The sequence below is a fragment of the Sminthopsis crassicaudata genome, chromosome 4 (assembly GCF_048593235.1).
Source record: "Sminthopsis crassicaudata isolate SCR6 chromosome 4, ASM4859323v1, whole genome shotgun sequence".
Lineage (NCBI taxonomy): Eukaryota > Metazoa > Chordata > Mammalia > Dasyuromorphia > Dasyuridae > Sminthopsis > Sminthopsis crassicaudata.
The window spans coordinates 452,769,514-452,788,052 of NC_133620.1; the positions used below are offsets into that span (position 1 = coordinate 452,769,514).

General features: G+C 41.0%; 1 protein-coding gene and 1 long non-coding RNA gene across 6 annotated transcripts in view; one reads left to right on the forward strand and one right to left on the reverse strand.

The window, feature by feature from the left end:
* Positions 1-18,539, reverse strand: part of SSH2 (slingshot protein phosphatase 2) — a 225,901-nt gene that overhangs the window by 87,304 nt on the left and 120,058 nt on the right. The window contains exon 1 of one of the 5 annotated variants that reach the window (XM_074263781.1): positions 1,914-2,301. The exons of the other annotated variants lie outside the window; for them this stretch is intronic. Coding sequence (XP_074119882.1) covers positions 1,914-1,969 — 56 coding nt within the window. The 5' untranslated portion in view covers positions 1,970-2,301. Of the gene's footprint in view, positions 1-1,913; positions 2,302-18,539 lie in introns of those variants that run through there. 5 annotated transcript variants of the gene reach the window in all.
* The window catches only part of LOC141540122 (uncharacterized), a 34,345-nt gene continuing 17,306 nt past the window's right edge, over positions 1,501-18,539 (forward strand). Inside the window, exon 1 of the long non-coding RNA XR_012481468.1 lies at positions 1,501-1,705. This is a non-coding gene — a long non-coding RNA (uncharacterized LOC141540122). The remainder of the gene's footprint in view (positions 1,706-18,539) is intronic.

An 18,539-nucleotide genomic window follows, 5' to 3' on the forward strand; every position in this document is an offset into this window, starting at 1 on the left:
AGAGGAACAGTACTAACTTTGAGCACGATTATCAATGAAAATAACCAAGTTTTAGCCAAGAGCAAAGTCCAAAACAAAGGGCATATATGTATGCTCCTCTGAAGCCTGCTTTAGAATTTTAGAATTGTTTATGTTTTTGGCAACTTACTCATTTTAGAAAAAAGACAAGTCTTTCTTAGTATGGTGACTCATGTTTTTTGGTAGCAAGTAGTATGTCAGCAGTTAAAGATTATTCCCATAACTGCCAAATTGCAGAAGTGACCTTGCAGGCTGCTCAGGACTTCATATTGCATGTGTGTGAAGAGGCTTAGAAAGAGTAAATGCAAAATTCCCCCCACCCCTTCCCCAAACAAACTCAAACTTCCTCTTTAAAAAAAAAAAAAATCAAATCCAAGCAGCTCTGCCATGGGAAGTTTATGGATTATCCCAGCATTCTCTTCTCTCCCGGCTCACCTTTTGGTTATTTCATTAGCACTTTCTCCAAGAGAGAAAGCGATAAGTCAAATGAGTTTACTTGTATTCAAAGTTTAATGTAGTGGAAGGGGGAGGTGAGCTTGGCTAAAAGAAATTTGATTTAGAGGATTTTTTTTTTTCCTGAGGCAGTTGGGGTTAAGGACCTGCGCAGGGTCACACAGCTAGGAAGTGTTAAAAGTCTGATCCACTACACTAACTAGCTGCCCGATTCTCTCGAGATTTATTTGAGAGATAATCTCTTCCTTCATAACAATTATGCACCTATCGTGTGAGGATGATTGCTAAATAGTCAGTATAGGGATCTGGAGAGGGAGCGGGATCCGAATTCAGCGGATTCAGTGTCAGAAAGCAGCTTTCCATAATCAAGTTAAGTATCCCACGGCAGCTGCAGCAGCACTCTACCTCCCTACGGCCAAAGCAGGCTCAGTTACTCTGGGCCTCAGGAAGCCCCAGCAGCCCCTCACCCATTGGAAAAGTCAGCTTCAGGAGGGAGGACTTCCCTGTTGGGTCTTTACGACTCGACTCTACAAGAGGACCGGCTTGTTTAGCATACTGTCAGATACAGGGAGCCGCACCGGAGTCGGTGGGACAAACTCAAGATTAGCCCTCACGGGACAAGAGCTTTAACGTGTGTTATTTTTGCTGAGTTCTGATCTTCACTTCGCTGGCTACACTACACTGCTGTCTCCTCGGGAGGCTGCGTTGAAAACCCCGGGTTCTGGACTGTCAGGAGCGAGTTCTACGCTACTAGTGATAAACCAAATAAACTCAAGTCAAACTACTTAAGTCTGCTTCCCAGAAAGAACTCATGACCCAAACTCATAAACCTCCCCTGGGGAGGCCATTAGGAGCATGTCAGGGAGCCGAAACTTTAAAAACTCGAGCGCTTGAGGCCACAGCAGGATTTCCACAACACTTTTCCGGGCTGGAAATCCTGGTGCTAGGCTGACCACCCTTCACCCAGATCTCCATCACTGGGGGGGGGGGGGGGGGGACGCGCACCACCTACGAGCCCGGCACTGGGCTCAGCGCTTTTAAAAAGTCATCTCTCTAGCTGTGATTTGGCCCCAGTACACATGGGCACTGCCCGAGCCCTCGGCCTCTCAGCCTCTGCTCTCCCGCTGCAAGCGGAAAACAAGCTGAGACGGGAAGTTTCTTCGCCCTTCCAGAGTTAACTTGGGCTTCTCCCGAACGAGGTGTTTTCGAGCTCGCTCACGCCCTTCTGGCTCCGGTAAGTTACCCACTCTCCCCCGTCCTTTCCCAAACCTCCCAGGGCACACCTGGTGCTCGACAAGCGCTCGAAGCAAGGCTGCTGCTCTCTTTCTCGTCCGTCCCCCCCCCCCCCCCCTCCGCGCTGCACACGGCTGCCGCTGGAGCCTCCTCCACCTGGGGAGTCGGGGGCTCTCACGGGGCCAGCCCGAGCCGGGAGCCGTACTCACAGCTGATTGATGGCGTTCTGGGAGATGACCGCGTTGGCGGAGAAGTAGGGGATCATGTCGGGGACGCCGAGGCTGCAGGTGGGGTGGGGGACCGCCTTCCTTTCTCCCGCTCCCGGGGTCACTCATGGGGTGGGCGCCTAAAAGGGAGCCCGGCCGGGGGACGCGCGAGGAGTGCTCCGTCCTCGCGTCCGGCGGTCCGGTCCAGCCCGGCCCGGCCCAGCCCAGCCCGCAGCTAGGAGCGCCAGAGTTCCAGGGGTGCCAGGTGTGCAGGCAGCGGCAAGTTGGCCGGGGCTTGGGGCCCCAGCGTACGCGCCCGCCGCCGAGCAGTTGCCTTTGCTTTGCCAGCCCCAGGTTGGTTAGGACCGGGCTGAGCTCCGGAGCTCCCCCTCCCGCGGGCGGGCCGACCGCCTGTCCGTCCGGGGCGGGACGCAGTGCGCAGGGGCGGCCCGGGGACAAAGTAGGGACGGCCCACCCCGGGGCTCCGCCCTGGCAGTGGGACTCGGGGTGGGGGCCGGGCCTCGGAGGCCAAAGTCGGGCTGCTGGCAGCCGGCCTGCCCGGGGGCACTGGGCCCCCTCTCAGGGTAGCCGGGCCGTCCCTGCCCGCACCGGGCTATCGCCGGCATTGGGCACCTAAACGGGCAGCGGGGGCCACTGGCTTGCCAAGCCCCAGATCGATTGGGCTCCGGAGGGAATGCATGCGTGCGCCCAACGGGAAAAGCGCATTTTACTGAAAGGAATGTTTTATGAAAAGGGTTGTACGTCTTCCGATCCCTTACATATATTCGCTCGACACTAATGCACCACCAAATCTCATTTTCATGCAAAGCCACTGGTTTTTCAGATTTCATTATTTGAGTTTAAAATCGACACTGAATAACAAGACCACTTCACGTCATTTGTTTTTATTTTCCCCCAGAAATGCCCACTACGGCCGATTTGAGCTCCCTTTAATCTAACCAGTTAATAACTTCCCTTCTTTTTTCTGACTCAATGAATAATCTAATTTTTAGGCAAGTGTTTCGCTCCTGGTGGGTGGTTATTTGACATAAAAAACGGGAAACAACAGCAAAAAAAGCAAAAACAAAAAACAAGGTTGCCACAAGAATTTCAGAATCAGAAAACATGTTTAAATAAATACACCAAGAAACATTAACTTAAAAAACACTGGCCACAGACCTAGTCATTAGAGTAAGAGGGGAAAAACAAACAAACAAACAAAAAACAAAACAACAACAACAAAAAAAACCCACTACCCTAAAATTATTCCAGAAAAAGGATCTTCACTTTAAGACTTTGTTGTCATCTGAAACAGCATGCACTGGCATCCAGAAAGAGGAACCTATTCTCTGGTTGATTTATTTGTTGGATCCACTTCCCTCTAAAGTTACAAATTTTAAAGTAATGGGGATGATGCAGAAACTCAAAATCAATGATTCATTTTACTTAGTCAATCACCCATTAGCTTATCTCATAAAACTCAAAACTAGTTGCAAGACCTGAAGGATATGCAAATATGTTCTCTAGTGAAGAGATTTATACCTTATCTGGAGGCTCTTTTTAAAGTTGATCAGATGGGCAAGAATCAATGAAAGGCTGTGGATATTAAAACAGACTGTAGTCCATCATCATTATTTGTTCATCTCTAGGAAGTGTGGTCACTTGCAATATTTATTCCAGATGTGTCAGCAGGCACCCAAATGGCAATGGAAGAAAAAAAAAATCTGCTGATACATCCTGAAATAAATTGCTGAAAATATCTGGCTAACTTGTCGGTTTGAAATCTCTTCCAAGGTGCAATTTATTACAATCTCCCACAGTGTTCAAAAGCAGCATCATACCTATTTAAAATGGGGTTGTTAAGGTGAGTACAGCTCCCTTTGTGCCACGATAGGATTTTATTGAAGTCAACCTGAAACTATGCTATTCAGGGTAGGTGATGGCAGAGTAATCATCTCTATCTGTCTGAAAGGAAGCCTGCATGCATCGTACCACTCAATACTGAGCAGAATTAAGACCTTTTACATCTAAAAAAAGACAGTGCTATAGATTTAGTAAGTTTGTATACTTGTCTTTTACACACAGATTCCTTAAATGACACTCAGAAGTTCATAGTCCTTTGTTTCCCCTTGAAAGCTCTCGGGCAGTGCCAGTTCAGCAGAGCTAGCCATTTTTATTGCTCCCATCTAGGTCTTTTCAAATGAATCTGGAAGTTAAAACTTCTTCTGTGAGATGGCATGACTAGTAATTGTAAAATTGTTAGTAGTGCACATCTCCAGGCGTTAGGTTCCCCCCCCCCCCGCCCCCTGCTTTCTTTAAAAAGATGTTAAAGTCCTCTTTGCAAACTTGGATATTTTTAGGAAAGCTTTTCCCACTATTATCCATTTAAAAAAACTGAACAAAATCCCCTTTCTTTTAAAATTTGCTGGGTGTCAAGATGTCAATCAAAGGGGTTTCAGCTCAATTTAATCCTTTACTCTCAACTGCCAGGAAACAAGGCTCTAAGGAGACAAGCTCTCTGTCCTCAAGAACCTAGAAATTCCCGAATTACTTCAAATTAGATTGAGCAGCATGAAGTGAACTAAGCCCATTTTCCACTCCACATGGAGTCATAAATGGTCTTGCCAAACCAAATCTGCACATTTTTTCTTCAACTAAGTTACAAGATTTAAGTTCAGTTCTATAATTTTCCCATCATTTCAAGTGTCAGGAATATGATTCCCATCCCTCCTCCCCCAGAAAGTGTTAATGAGTATCCTTCAGACAGAAATGGGGCACTCACTATAGAACCCATTCCTAGGCCTGGTTGAGGTTTTCTTGACTATCAGGTCACATCCCAGAACTAAAAGCAATATTAACAATGATACATGACAGATGGCCACATTATTACTCTAACATTTCCAATAGCATTATATGAAAATTAGCTTCAGTATTCTTTTTTAAAGTAGTAAATATCCCTGAATTCTACAAAATCATAAAATTCTAGAGATGAAAAGGGGCTCAGTGATCACCTCAGCCAGCTCTCTCATTTTACATTTTATAGCTGTGGTACAGAAAAGTTAAAGGATTTGTTCATTGCCACACAGACGAATTCATGGCAAAGATGAGACTAGAAAAAAGTTCCCATGACTCTCAATCCAGTGCCTCTATATATGTAAGTTGAGGCACATTTTTCAGACCATTGGACTCCTTACACAAGAACAAAACTTAACAGCATTAACCTTGGTATTATTGGAGATTATACTCAATCTAAATTCTGATGGATCCAGTCTTTATTCTTGCTTGGGAGAACACTGTAATGATTAAAAGAGAACATGGAAATTCTGGAGGCAGATATTAGCTTTGTTACTATGTAAAACTGAAGTCAAAGAGACCAGATAACCTTTGGTCTGAATGCCTTTTTCTCAGCCAGGAAGCTAAAAATTAGTTATTTTGTGAATACAATTTATTTTATGAACCTCAGTCTCCCTCCCCTACTTTTTTCCCTCCCTATTTTTAAATTTTTTTCTTTTCTTTTCTTTTTCTTTTCTTTTTTATTATTTTATTTATTTATTTTCCTATATTTTTTCCCCTACTATTTCACTAGACATCTCATCAGCTCCCATGGATTCAATGATCATCTCTACCTTAATGATTCCAGATCTACATATCTATCCCTAACCTCTAATACCAATACCTCCAAATGCTTACTTGATATCCAGAACGGTAATGTCTTGTAGATAATATATTCAACATGTTGAAAACTGAACTTGTTATCGTTCCTCTAAATGCTCCCTGTCTGCCTAACTGTCCAGGGTTGAAACTGAGATGTCACCCTCAATTCTTCACTAGCCTCCATATCCTATCTCTTGCCAAAGTCTATTGGTTTTGCCCTTCTAAGAGCTATAGTGTTTCCTCCTCTTCTTTGTGAATGCACTTCACACCTGCACTGCTTCAGCAGCCTGATGATTGGTCTCTTTGCCACAAGTCTTCCTGAATTCCAGCCCATCCTCCATTCACTCCATTTGGAAGTGATCCTCCAAAAGTGCAGGCTTGCTATGTTACCCCCCCAACCCTAACTAAACAAACTCCAGTGCTTTTCTATCATCTCCAGGATCAAATATGAAATAATCTGAATTTTAAGCCCTTTGTAACCATAGCTCCTCTCCCCCACCTCTCCAGTGCTCTTTTAAAATACTTCACTGTGTTCTCCAGAATCAGTAACATTGTGGCCTCCTCGAGTTCATCTCGTAACTCTGGCATTTCTTACTGGCCCATAATTGAAATGACCTCTTATCTCTGACTCCTGGCTTTCTTCAAGTCCCAGTTGAAATCCCACATTCTACAGGAAGTTTTTTCCAATCCTCCTTTCAATTCTAGTGTCTTCCTTTGTTGATTGCATTCTGTTTATGTGAGAGTCCCTGGAAAACAAAGACTTTCTTTTGCCTTTTCCCTCCTATTCCTATTGCTTAGCACAGTGCCTGGCACATGGCAGTCATTTAATAAATGTTTTTAGGCAGATGGTGGTGTAGTGGGTAGTATGTTTGGCCTGGCATTAGAAAGCCATGAATTCAAATCTGGTCTTGGACCTTACTAGTTGTGTAACCCAGAGCAAGTAACTTTACCCTGTTTGCCTCAGTTTCCTCATCTGTAAAATGATCTAGAAAAGGAATGGTAAGCCAGTCCACTATCTTGCTAAGAAAACCCCAAATGGGGTCATGAAGAGTCAGACAATTGAATAAATAATAAATGTTTCTTTTAGTTTTTTCCTTTCTTTCTTTCTTTCTTTCTTTCTTTCTTTCTTTCTTTCTTTCTTTCTTTCTTTTTCTTCTTCTCTCTCTCTCTTTCTCTCTCTCTCTCTCTCTCTCTCTCTCTCTCTCTGTCTCTCTCTCTCTCTCTCTCTCTCTCTCTCCTCTCTCTCTCTCCTCTCTCTCTCCTCTCTCTCTCTCTCATCTCTCTCTCTCCCTCTCTCTCTCTCTCTCTCTCTCTTCTTTCTCTTTGCTATTTGTCTTAAATCCTTTCTCGAAATTTTATTATCACAGTTAGGAGGGAACAAGGCTGACTGAATTACTTATTCTCTCCTCCTTTCCCCTTCTCATGAATCTAATTAGGGAAAAATGCCTAAAAAGTATGAAGTAGATGGCTTATCAGCATGGGGGCTGGATTACCCACAAACTGGACATTAAACTGCTAAATAATAAAGAACTGGTTATAGCTATTTTATATCCCTTCTGAGAACTTGAAAAAGTTACAGCTTCCATAGAAACACACATAATTCATCACACACTGCCATTCACCCAAATGGGGCTTCACGTAGGTGTCATTCTCTTAGGAATTTCTAATCTAAATCAATGAAAAGGATGAAAAGAATCTCACTGGCTCACATTCACCAACCACGGTTCTTGCATACCACAATCTACTGCCTGTACTAAACACTGAAGCATTCTAAATAATAACAGCACTGCCTTGCTCAAACATTATGAGGGGCTTTCCCTTTACCCCATATATATATATTTTTTTAATTAATGGCAAGAATCCAAGATAACTTGTTTCACTCTCCTTGACTTAACTTCTTGTGCTCTAAGATGCAGAACTAGAGAAATGATTTGTAAATTAATCTTTTTGAATTTTAAGTCCCAAGACAAGATAGGCATTTGTGGTCCTAGAATCAGGCTGGTAATCAGGAGCTTTCAACCTTGGCTTGCTTGTATTATTTGTAACATGATTTTAGGCAGATCATAGTGCCTCTCTGGGATTGATTCATCTGTAAAGTGAGGAATTCCACTGAATCATATAATCTTTAAGGTTACTTTTGGCTTATATTTTATGATGAATGATTCTAGGGGTGGAAAACAACTGAAAGAACTACATGCCAACAGAGATTCAAAGAATGAGGCAACATTCTGTCTCCTGTTAATCTATAAAATAAATACAACGATAAAATGTGAACCTGAAGTGAATTATCTTAAAAGCTGTTATTCAGAAAGGTAGGTAACTACACTCCATCAATATCACAAAGGCACTTTTCATACAATGCAACTAAACCAAAAGTGATTCATTCCAAACAATGGCTCTTAAAAGCAATCATGCTTTACAATCACCACATAGCCAACAGTTTTCCAAAGGAATTAATCCTGAAAAAAAGAAAACCTGACAGTTTCAAATAATTCAGACCTAACAAAGTAGCCAAGAGGTTTCAGAGAGCACTTTCCATCACAACAGAAATAAGGAATATTGAAAAGATCTGAGTATTATCACCTTGATAAGGAATCTCCTAAGCATTCATCTATCTACTGCTCTTACCACCATATGTTTCTTCCTAAAAGCACAGTAGGAAGAGACACTGAAAAACTGCTTTCTTCAGATTACAAAAGCCTTGCCCTCTATTGTTTAGCAAAAATAATAGGCATTTATGGATCACTTTTCCCATTTAACACACCATACAAAACATCGAAAAATTTAATCCCCATGACATTATGAAGAATTTAGTACTTTTATCTCCCTAGGGAATCTTCCTGTCTCTCCCTCCTCCATACCCTGGCTAGATTTGATGCTTACAGTTTCCTGCATTCTTATTCTTAGAGTCACCTATGCCCAATTTTAAAGTTATTCATTTACAACTATGGAAGGCTTTAGAGCCCAAATGCATCAGATTCCATCATGACAAGGAAATTGAGGTTCAGAGAGGCACTCAAAGTCATACCAGTAGTAAGTGGCCAAGTGAGAATTCAAACAAGGCAGGGGATTTCAAGGCAGCAACCCCTTCCCAGAGTACCCCATTGCCTGTCAACACATGCTCTAAAATGTGTTCCACACCCTTTTTTAAAAGCACTTTTTGACTTTTTATATGTTTCTTTATATCCCAAGTGGCTAGCATAGTAACTTGTGTAGCTTATCCATTCATTTAATGCTTATTGTTAATAATGATGATCTTATTTGAGTCTATAATAATCCGGATCAGCTAGGAAGTACCGTTGTTCCTATTTTCCTGAGAAGGAAATAGGCACAAAAAGGAAAAATGGGATCCACTGTCTAAGTGATTTAGTAAGAGGGTCCACATTATCACTTAAGTCTCCCCTCTCATCAATTCATTTTATATTATACTACTGTCACTTTTAAACATCTCAAACACTTTCATGACATAACCCTTCCAAAAAAACAAAAACAAAAAACCTGTTAAGAGGCAGGAGGTTCTAAAAAAAATCTCCCTCAAGTTAAGCCTTGAATGAAGGAGAAGGGAAGAAGGGAAGAGCTCTCCAAATACAGAAGACAGCCTATGCAAAAGTCTGGAGCTAGGTAGGAGATGAAATTTGTACAAGAACACCAAGTAGGTCAGTTGGGTTGGAATACAGCATGTCAGGGGAGTGATATGAAAAGGAACCAGAAATATCAGTAGAATCCAAATTTTGAAGGGTTTTAAACCCCAAAGGGAAGACTTTGGATTTTCTCCTGGGAGCAAAAGGGAGCCACTTAAGCTTTTTGAAGGGGGCATGATGTAATAAACAGTCTTATGCTTGAGGAATTTCAATTTGGCATATGTGTAGATGGACTGGAGAATCCAGAGAACAGACACAGGAAGATCAAATAGGAGGCTTTTGGAGACCTCATAATGAGCCATTACATGTTTATGTGAAGGCCTGGCTGTTTCAGCATTATAGATCTGTTAATGAGGTCAGTGGAGAAGGGAGCCATGGGATAGGGAGGTGCCTAATCACACAGTCCAAGCATTAGTTTGAAAGATAAAGGCTCCTTCCCCTAGACGAATCCTAGTAGATAAAATGCTACTATGAATTTTAGACCCCTTGTCTAGGATTTATAAGCTTAAGGCTTATAAATACATACTAGAAGTTGAACATCCAAGGGAATTTCCAACAGATACCTAGGAATCAAAGACTTGAACATAACATTTTTCCATCTAATTTTTTTCCACAATTTTTCTATCTTCTGTTCATTATTTCTAGTTTCTCCTGTTTATAGTTTGTTTGTACTCAGTTGTATGTTAGTGGACTTTTCTTTGCACGCTCAGTGATCAGCACAATGCCTGCTGCATGGTAAATGCTTAAGAAATGCTGACTGACAGATACTGTAATTCTTTGTAATCTAATCCCATCTTACTTATTTATAATACTCTTCTATCACATTCCCAACAGACTTCTCCATCTTCAAAATATCTTGTTTACTTTTGTTTTTATGTTATCTCTCCATAGGGCTCACAGATTTAGTGGTGGAAGGAACCTGACAGTGGTCTTAACCTCAGTCCCCATGCCCTTCTCAGACCTTATTTCTTGTAAAATAGATGGTGATAGTGAAACTTAGAGAAGTAGGGTGACCTGCCCAGGATCACATGATAGCAGCCAGAATGAGAGTCAACATCTTTTGGCTTTCCACTACACCACGGGAATCCAGCTTATGCCCAATGTCAAGAGTAAAAGCTTGCTGGTCCCCACCCAGCCTGCTTTCCCTGCACAGCACCTCTCCACCTCTCTCTGCTTAGACTCATCTGTGATGGCCCAACTCAGATCCCACTTCCCATTCAAGCCTTCCCTCATGAGGGGGCTTTTCATCTTTCAGGAAAAGACACAAACACAAAACTATGCACTTGCCCTAAGTAGGTGTTTATCAGTGCTTGCTGACTTGCTACAATCAATAAGAATGTAATTACATGTTCACTCTAGTTATGGTCCTGGGGTAAGCAAAGACAACAATGAAACAAGAAAGTCTCTACAAAGGAGAGGTCTAAAGTACCAAGAAAAATCTGAGTTGGAAGAGATCACTTTCAACCGGAGTGACCAGGAAAAGTTTCACAGAAAGTATGGAATCTGAATTAGGTCTTTAAGGGGGAAAGGGAGAAAAGTATCTGCCAGGCCTGGAGCATAAGCCCAGAGCCAGGGAAGGGACCCCAGGGGCTATTATTTCAATCTCTTCATTTTATAAATTGAAGACCTGGATGGTTAAACCCCTAGTTCAGATTGAATGAACGTACATCACTACGTCATAGATCCAGCATGAAGAAACAGAGGCCCACAGAGGTTAAGTGACTTGCCCAGGGTCACAGAGGTAATAAGTAGCTGAGTTGGGATTCTAACATAGGAAGAGAAAGAAAAGATAGGAGATAGGATGAGGGAGTGGAGAACCTTTCATTCTAGGGAAAAGAGTTATCTTTTAATCAGAAGCTACTGGAGATGATAGAATAAAGGGAGTTCTTTGGGAAAGAGGGAACAGAGTTGAGTGACTTGCCCAGGGTCACACAGCTAATAAATGTCTGAGGCTGTTCCTCCTGATGAGAATAAAGGGTTTTGAGAAATGGGAGTGACATGAACAGAGCAGTGCCATAAGTAAAATGATATATACAATAAGGTGAGAATAGATTAGAGAAAAAGCAGGCAAAGCAGAAAACCCAGTTAAAAGGCTAAAAAAATTACCTTGGTAAGAAAGGATTGAGCTGCGAACCAAGGTAAAAGTAGTAGAAGTGGAAAGGAGGGGACTGATTCCTTATGAAGGCACCAAAGTGCTTTTCCTAAAGCAAAGGTCTGAACCTTAGCCCTAAGACTTCCTCTTACTGCTAAGAGCCAAGAAGACCTCCTCTGGCAGCTAAAACTTTTCATAATCTGGCACCATCTTATTTTTTCTTCCTCATCACATATTATCCCTCTCCTTCCAATCCCTTTTATTCTCAGAGGTAGAAGAGACATTTAAATGGCCCTGTTCTTCATACTCCAATACTTGAATGAATGAACAATGATTATGTGCAAAGTGCCAAGCCCCGGCGCTGGTAATAGTCAAGGAGCTCAAGGAGCTAAGTAGTCTCTATTTTAGCACTGGCTAGCTCCATCACCTGGAATGCACTCCCTCCTCACCTGGGTGTCAGAGAATCTGTGCTTCCTTCAAAACTCAGCTTGAGGCTCTGCTTTTGCACCAAGTTTTCTCACTGGGCTATCCAATACCTGCATTGGATATATTTAGCATATATCTCTCTGTGTGTATGAACGTGTGCATGCTGTCTTTCCATTAGAATGTAAGCCCTTGGAGGGCAGGGACCATTCTTGCTTTTGTCTTTGTATTATATAAGGACTTCATAAATGCCTGTGGGACACGTGCGGATGGCAGCTGATTAGGGTATGAAGGCTGCGGCATCCCAGCTGAGTGCTGTGGTCCATGATGTCTTTCCTTCCCCCAGCTCTGTTTCACCTGTGTCTAGTAGGATCCAGGAGACATGGCCAGGACCGAATAAGTGAACAAGTGAATGAACAGTGCCCAAGCTCTCTTGTGACCCTCTCTTTTGGAGGAAGCTCCTCTTCTCTTATATCCTGTGCTTTCTAAGTCTGAGGGGCTGACTACTTGGGGAGCTTGTAAAATCAAAATCCGCTCAGAGGAATACAGTCCCAAGCAGAGTCCAGTAGCAAGACTGGAACATGGCCCAGATGGAAGGATGGCTTCCCCCACAACCCTGCCCCCCCTTCCCAAGTCTGCCCTAGACTTTCTGGAACCAAAAGTTCAAATTGTGGCAGGATCGATTCAACCCTTTCTAAAGCAACATGCATTTGTCCAAAATGGTCAAGTTTCCAAATCCTGGCTGAGAACCATGAGCCATGATGCTTTTATCTCTTCAACTTTTAGTGTATCAACTTCCGAGGATGTATTTCACTTTTATATCTTTCTTCAATACTGGAAGGGCCAGGATTAGTACACACATCCCACAGATGGACCGTCTAACAACCTCCCCAAGCACTCCTGGGCAAGAAATCTAAATTCATGATTAGAGGAGGTTAGGAAATAACTTTCAAAGGTGGGAATTCTTCAACCCTAATAGAAAGGGAGCAACTTCTTTTTTTTAGCTATCCTATGAACTGGCTGGTGCTCATAGAACTGATGCCCTTCTATTATTTTGTAATAATGATACTATACTATTTTCATAGAACATTTTATAGTTGATTAAGTGCTTTCACAAAAACCATCTCATTTAGTCCTCCAGACAATGTTAAGAGTTAAGAGAAAACATTCCCATTTTACAATTGAGGAAACTGTCAATCAGAGAGTTAAGTAACTTGGACAAGGAAACACAGTAAGTGACAGAATCCAGACATAGGCTTTGGAGGAGCTGCAGTTGCAGAGCTGAACTGGGACTCAGATGCATGACCCTGAGCAAGTCATTAACCTCCATCAGAATGTTTTCAAGAGCTGCTGTAAGGACAGAATGAGCTGCAAATCTAAAAGTACTGTATAAATATTAATGGTCATTATTATTTTTTGATTCTAAGGCCAATGATTTTTTCACTATGCCCATCATCTTCTTATTTTATAAGAATATTTTGCTACTAGGTGAATATAAGAGATTCAAAAGAAAATTTTGTACTGGCCTAGATCCATTACAATGAATCCAATTTTCCACAAATTTGTAACAACATCGTCAGAAATGACATTCTTAAATCTATAGGAGCTGATGTGACAGTTAATTTAAAAGGGCTGTGAGATGAGGAGGGGTCCTGCAGACTTCCCATTTCTCCCCTCTTCAGGAGAAAGGGTGTGTTACTGATCCCACCAAGAGTTTGGGCAGCTCAAGTGGGATTTCCAGGCAGGAGCAATTGGGGTATCTGATGCAGGGAAAAGGAAAGGATCATTGTAGTAGAACTGAGCAGGCCAGAAGATGGCCAAGGAGCTAACCTACATCCAGGGCAAGCTTTCCATCTCCCTTTCAGATCCTAATGCATGTGACTGGCATTTGGGTAAAGATACTGGAGTGGTTTGCCATTTCCTCTTCCAGTTCACTTGACAAATGAGAAAACTGAGGCAGGCAGAATTAAGAGACTTGTTTAGCTGGAAAATGAATGGATGTCCATCAATTGGAGAATGGTTGGGTAAATTATGGTATATGAATGTTATGGAATATTATTGTTCTGTAAGAAATGACCAACAGGAGGAACACAGAGAGGCTTGGAGAGACTTACATCAACTGATGCTGAGTGAAACGAGCAGAACTAGGGGAACATTATATACTTCAACAATGATACTGTATGAGGATGTATTCTGATGGAAGCGGATATCTTCAACATAGAGAAGAGATAATCCAATTCCAATTGATCAATGATGGACAGAAGCAGCTACATCCAGAAAAGGAACACTGGGAAATGAGTGTAAACTGTGAGCATTGGTTTTTTTTTTGTTTTGATTTGTTTTGTTTCTCTTCCCAGATTATTTTTAGCTTCGGAACACAATCCTTCCTTTGCAACAACAAAAACAACAAAATTCGGTTCTGCACATATATATTGTACCAAGTATATACTATTAAGATATTTAATATGTATGGGAATGCCTGCCATCTAGGGGAGGGGGTGCAGGGAAGGAGGGGAAAAACTCAGAACAGAAGGGAGTCCAAGGGATAATGTTGTAAAAAAAATAAAATTTACCTATGCATATGTACTGTCAAAGAAAATGTTATAATTATAAAATTTAATAAAAAATTTTTTAAAAGAGACTTGTTTAGGATCATATTAAGTATCTAAGGTCTTATCTGAACTCAAATGATCTCTCCACTGAGGCACCAGGCACCTACCCCTTTGTTTTGCCTTTTTTTTAAACACTTCAGCTGAAGCATAATAGATTCTGCCCCATAAGTGTGTTTCTTGTAAATAGCATATTGTTAGATTCTGGTTTCTAGTCCATTCTGTTATCTAATTGCACTTTATTGGTTAGTTCATCCCATTCATATTTAGTTATGACCATTCACTGTGTATCTCCTTCCCTCTAATATTACTGTTTATTTTTCTCTTTTCATCTTGTCCCTCCCTCAAATGTGTTTTGCTTTGGACTACTACATCCCTTTATCCATTCTTCCTTTTGTCATTTTCTTCTTTTTACCTTTTCCCCCTTTCTCCTTCTACTTTTCAGTTGGGTAAGATAGATTTCTATACCCAACTGAGTTTGTGTGTGTGTGTGTGTGTGTGTGTGTGTGTGTGTGTGTGTGTGTGTGCATGTCTATTTGAGATCATCCCCACAATACTGACTCATATCCAAACCCTCTGTCTATTCAGACTTCTCCTAATTCCCCTAATAATGATAAAGTTTTTAGGAGTTATATGTATCATTTTCCCATTTAGAAATTTAAAGTTTAATCTCGAGTCCCTTAAGATTTTTCTTTCATATTTATTGAGTACTTTTCTTAATATTTCACATATCCACAGAGAAAAGGAATATCTGGCACATAAGGCTATTTACTGTTAATAATTCATTAAAGTCAGATCAATGAAACACTCTTATATTTAGGTCATTAACCAGGATATCACTTCTGTTTAAAGAATTTAGTATGAAGTGGTTTTCCTATGGGTTATAAATTCACTTTTCCACATCTGCTCCCTTCCCAACTCCTCCTACCCTGTGAGTTGATTCTCAAGTTGGTATTGGGGTAAATATAGCTAGAATTCAATATAATCATTAAACAAAGGCTTCTTATATGAGATGAGATATTCACCAAGATCTGAAGGAAGTCAGGAGGCAAAGATGAGAAGGGAGACAATTTCAAGTCTGGGGGAGTGGCAGCCAATGAAGATGCCAAAGTGACTGATAGAAGGAATAGCCAGAGTGGAGAACATAAGCTGTTAGAAGGCTGGAAGGCTAGGAGAGGACCAAGTTGTGAAGAACTTTGAATATGAAGAGACTTTATATTTGACCCCAGAGATAATATAATGACATGGTCAGCTTGAATTTTAGAAGATCACTTTGACGGTGGAGTTGAGAACTGGAGTGAAAAGAGATTTATGGCAGGGAAACAATTATAACAGGACAATTGGAAGGTAATGAGGACCTGTACCAGTGCCACAGTAGAGAAGGTTGTCTGTAGGAAAGATGTAATGAAGTTAAATTAAAAGGCTTTAGTAACACATTAGCTAAGGGATGAGAAGATAAGAATTAACACTCAGAAATGATACCTACATTTCAAGTCTGGGTAACTGGGATGATGGTCATACCCTAGACAACAAAGAAATTCAGAAGGGGACAGAATTTGAGAAAAGATAATGAGTTCTAATATTCAGCAAAAACTGTTGGGAAAAATGGAAAGTAGTCTGACAGAAACTAAGTATATACCAACAGCTCACAACACATATCAAGATAAGCTCAAAATGGCTATATGATTTAGATATAAAGGGTGACATCATAAGTAAATGAATGGAACATGAAAAAAATTGCCTGTCAGATCTATGAACAGAAGAAGAGTTCATGGCCAAATAAGAAAGAGAGATATGCACAGGAGGTAAAATGGCTAATTCTGATTATATAAAATTTAAAAGGATTTGAACAAACAAAACCAATGCAGCTAAAATTAGAAGGGAAGCAAGAAACAGAAAGGAAAATCTTCATAGAAGACTTCTTTGCTAAAGGTTTCCTTTCTAAAATACATAGGGAACTGAGCCAAATTTACATGAATGAGAGCCATACCCCACTTGATAAATTGTTAAATAGGTATATTTAAATAGGTAGTTTTCAGAAAAAGAAATCCAAGTTATAAATAGGTTTAAGAAAAAAGTACTCTACATCACTAATAATTAGAGAAATGCAAATTAAAACAACTCTGAGGTACTATCTCTACCCATCAGATTGGCTAAAATGACAAATGCCAAAGGGGTTGTAGGAAAAGGAACTGCATGTGAACTAATCTAATTATTCTGAAAAACCTCTTGGATTATGCCTCACAAACTATTAAACTATGCATACCCTATGACCTATTACCACTACTAGATTTATCCCCTGAAGAGATCAAAGAAGGAATAATAGGACCCATATATATAAGAATATAGTAGCTCTTTTGTGACAAAAAAAACAAACAAACATTGGAGGAATTGCTAAATAAGTTATAGCATTTGGTTTGTTGTCCTTCTTGAAGAGGACCAAAATGACATCACTATATTAAAGTCAAGAAACCGTATATCTGACTGTGGTTGATCAGACCAAGATGAGCTCCAAAGGCTTTACCACAGGTGGGGCACAAAGAGTCCATATGAACATTTGGAATGGATTCTCTAAATCTGCACATCCTGCATTTCTTTTGAGCTACTTCAATTCTGCTTTGTTCACAGAGTTCTAGACTTTCTCTGATGGGGTGATGGGGTCACCATGTTGGGTGATCCTATGTAAGTGTCTCCCATATAATGCAATTAATTCCAAAGTTCTTAAGAGAGATCTTGAGAGTATCCTTTGTATCACCTTTCCTGACCTTCATGTAAAAATTTGCATGTGTGAGTTCTCTGTAAAATAAGTCCTTTAGGCAAATGTATGTTTAGCATTCAAACAACATGGCCAGCCCAGTGGAGTTGTGCCCTCCGCAGTAAAATTGGAATGCTTGCCAGTTTAAATGGAGAAAGGACCTCAGTATCTGATACTTTATCATCCTGTTATGATCTTCAGAATCTTCCTAAGACAATTTAAATGGAAGCTATTCAGTTTCCTGGCATGGAGCTGGCACGCTGTCCAGGTTTCATAGGCATACAACAATGAGGTCAGCACAATGGCTTTGTAGACTTACAGTCTGGTAGTTAGTCTAATACACACTTTCCTTTGGAGTCTCCCAAACACTGAGCTAGCTCTGGCGATACATATGTCAGCCTCATTATCAATGTGAACAAACCAGGAAAGTATATTGCGCCAAGGTAAGTGAACTTCTCCACAACATTCAAAACCTCTCCATTTGTTGCAACTAATAGATCCATGAATGGTAGTGTGTTGGCTAATGGAATGCCTGTGTTTTCTTGGTGTTAACTATCAGACCAAAATTAGCACAAGCAGCAGAGAATTGGCCCATACTTTGTTCTAACTTAGCTTCAGAGGCTGTATTGAGTGCATAATCATGTGCAAACAAACAAAAAACCATGCACCAGCACTCCCTCCACTTTGATTTTGGCTCAAAGCCTTTTCAAGTTGAAAATTTTACCATCAGTGTGGTAGCTGACCTTTCTGTCGTGTCTGTCCTCACTGAAGGCACTTGGCAACATGGTTGAAAAAACTTTGTGAAAAATCACGGGAATAAGCTCACGGCCTTTTTTCATTCCACTAGTGACTGGGAAAGCACAAAAGCAACATCTACTATCTGGAATCCAGGCAAGCATGCCATCATGAAATTTATATACAAATACTGATGAACTTGGTGGGGCAAACAAATTTTGACGTAATTTTCCATAAGCTCTCAGTGACAGTATCTTTTTCAAAGGCTTTGCTCAGAACTCCTGAGTGTTTTTTTCCCCCCAGTTTGGCTTGTAATCTTTTAAATGTACTACATAGCAGAAGCCTGATTGATTATACTGATTATATCAGATATGTTGATTATAGTGTTTCCAATTGATATTATTTTCTTGTTGCAAATGTGTAACTCTTGTTTCCTTCTATTATAATATAAAGTTCATAAAAAGCTAGGTGGCACCAGGCCTGGAGTCAGGAAGATTCATCTCCCCGAGTTTAAACTGATCTCTGACACTTCCTAACTGTGTAATTCTGGGCAAGTCACTTCATTCTGTTTGCCTCAGTTTCCTCCTCTGCACAACGAGCTGCAGAAGAAAATGGCCAACCACTTCACTACCTTTGCCAGAAAAATCCCAAATGGGATTATAAAGAGTCAGACAGCACAGAAAACTACTGAACAACAACAATAACAGCAATAAGAAAATT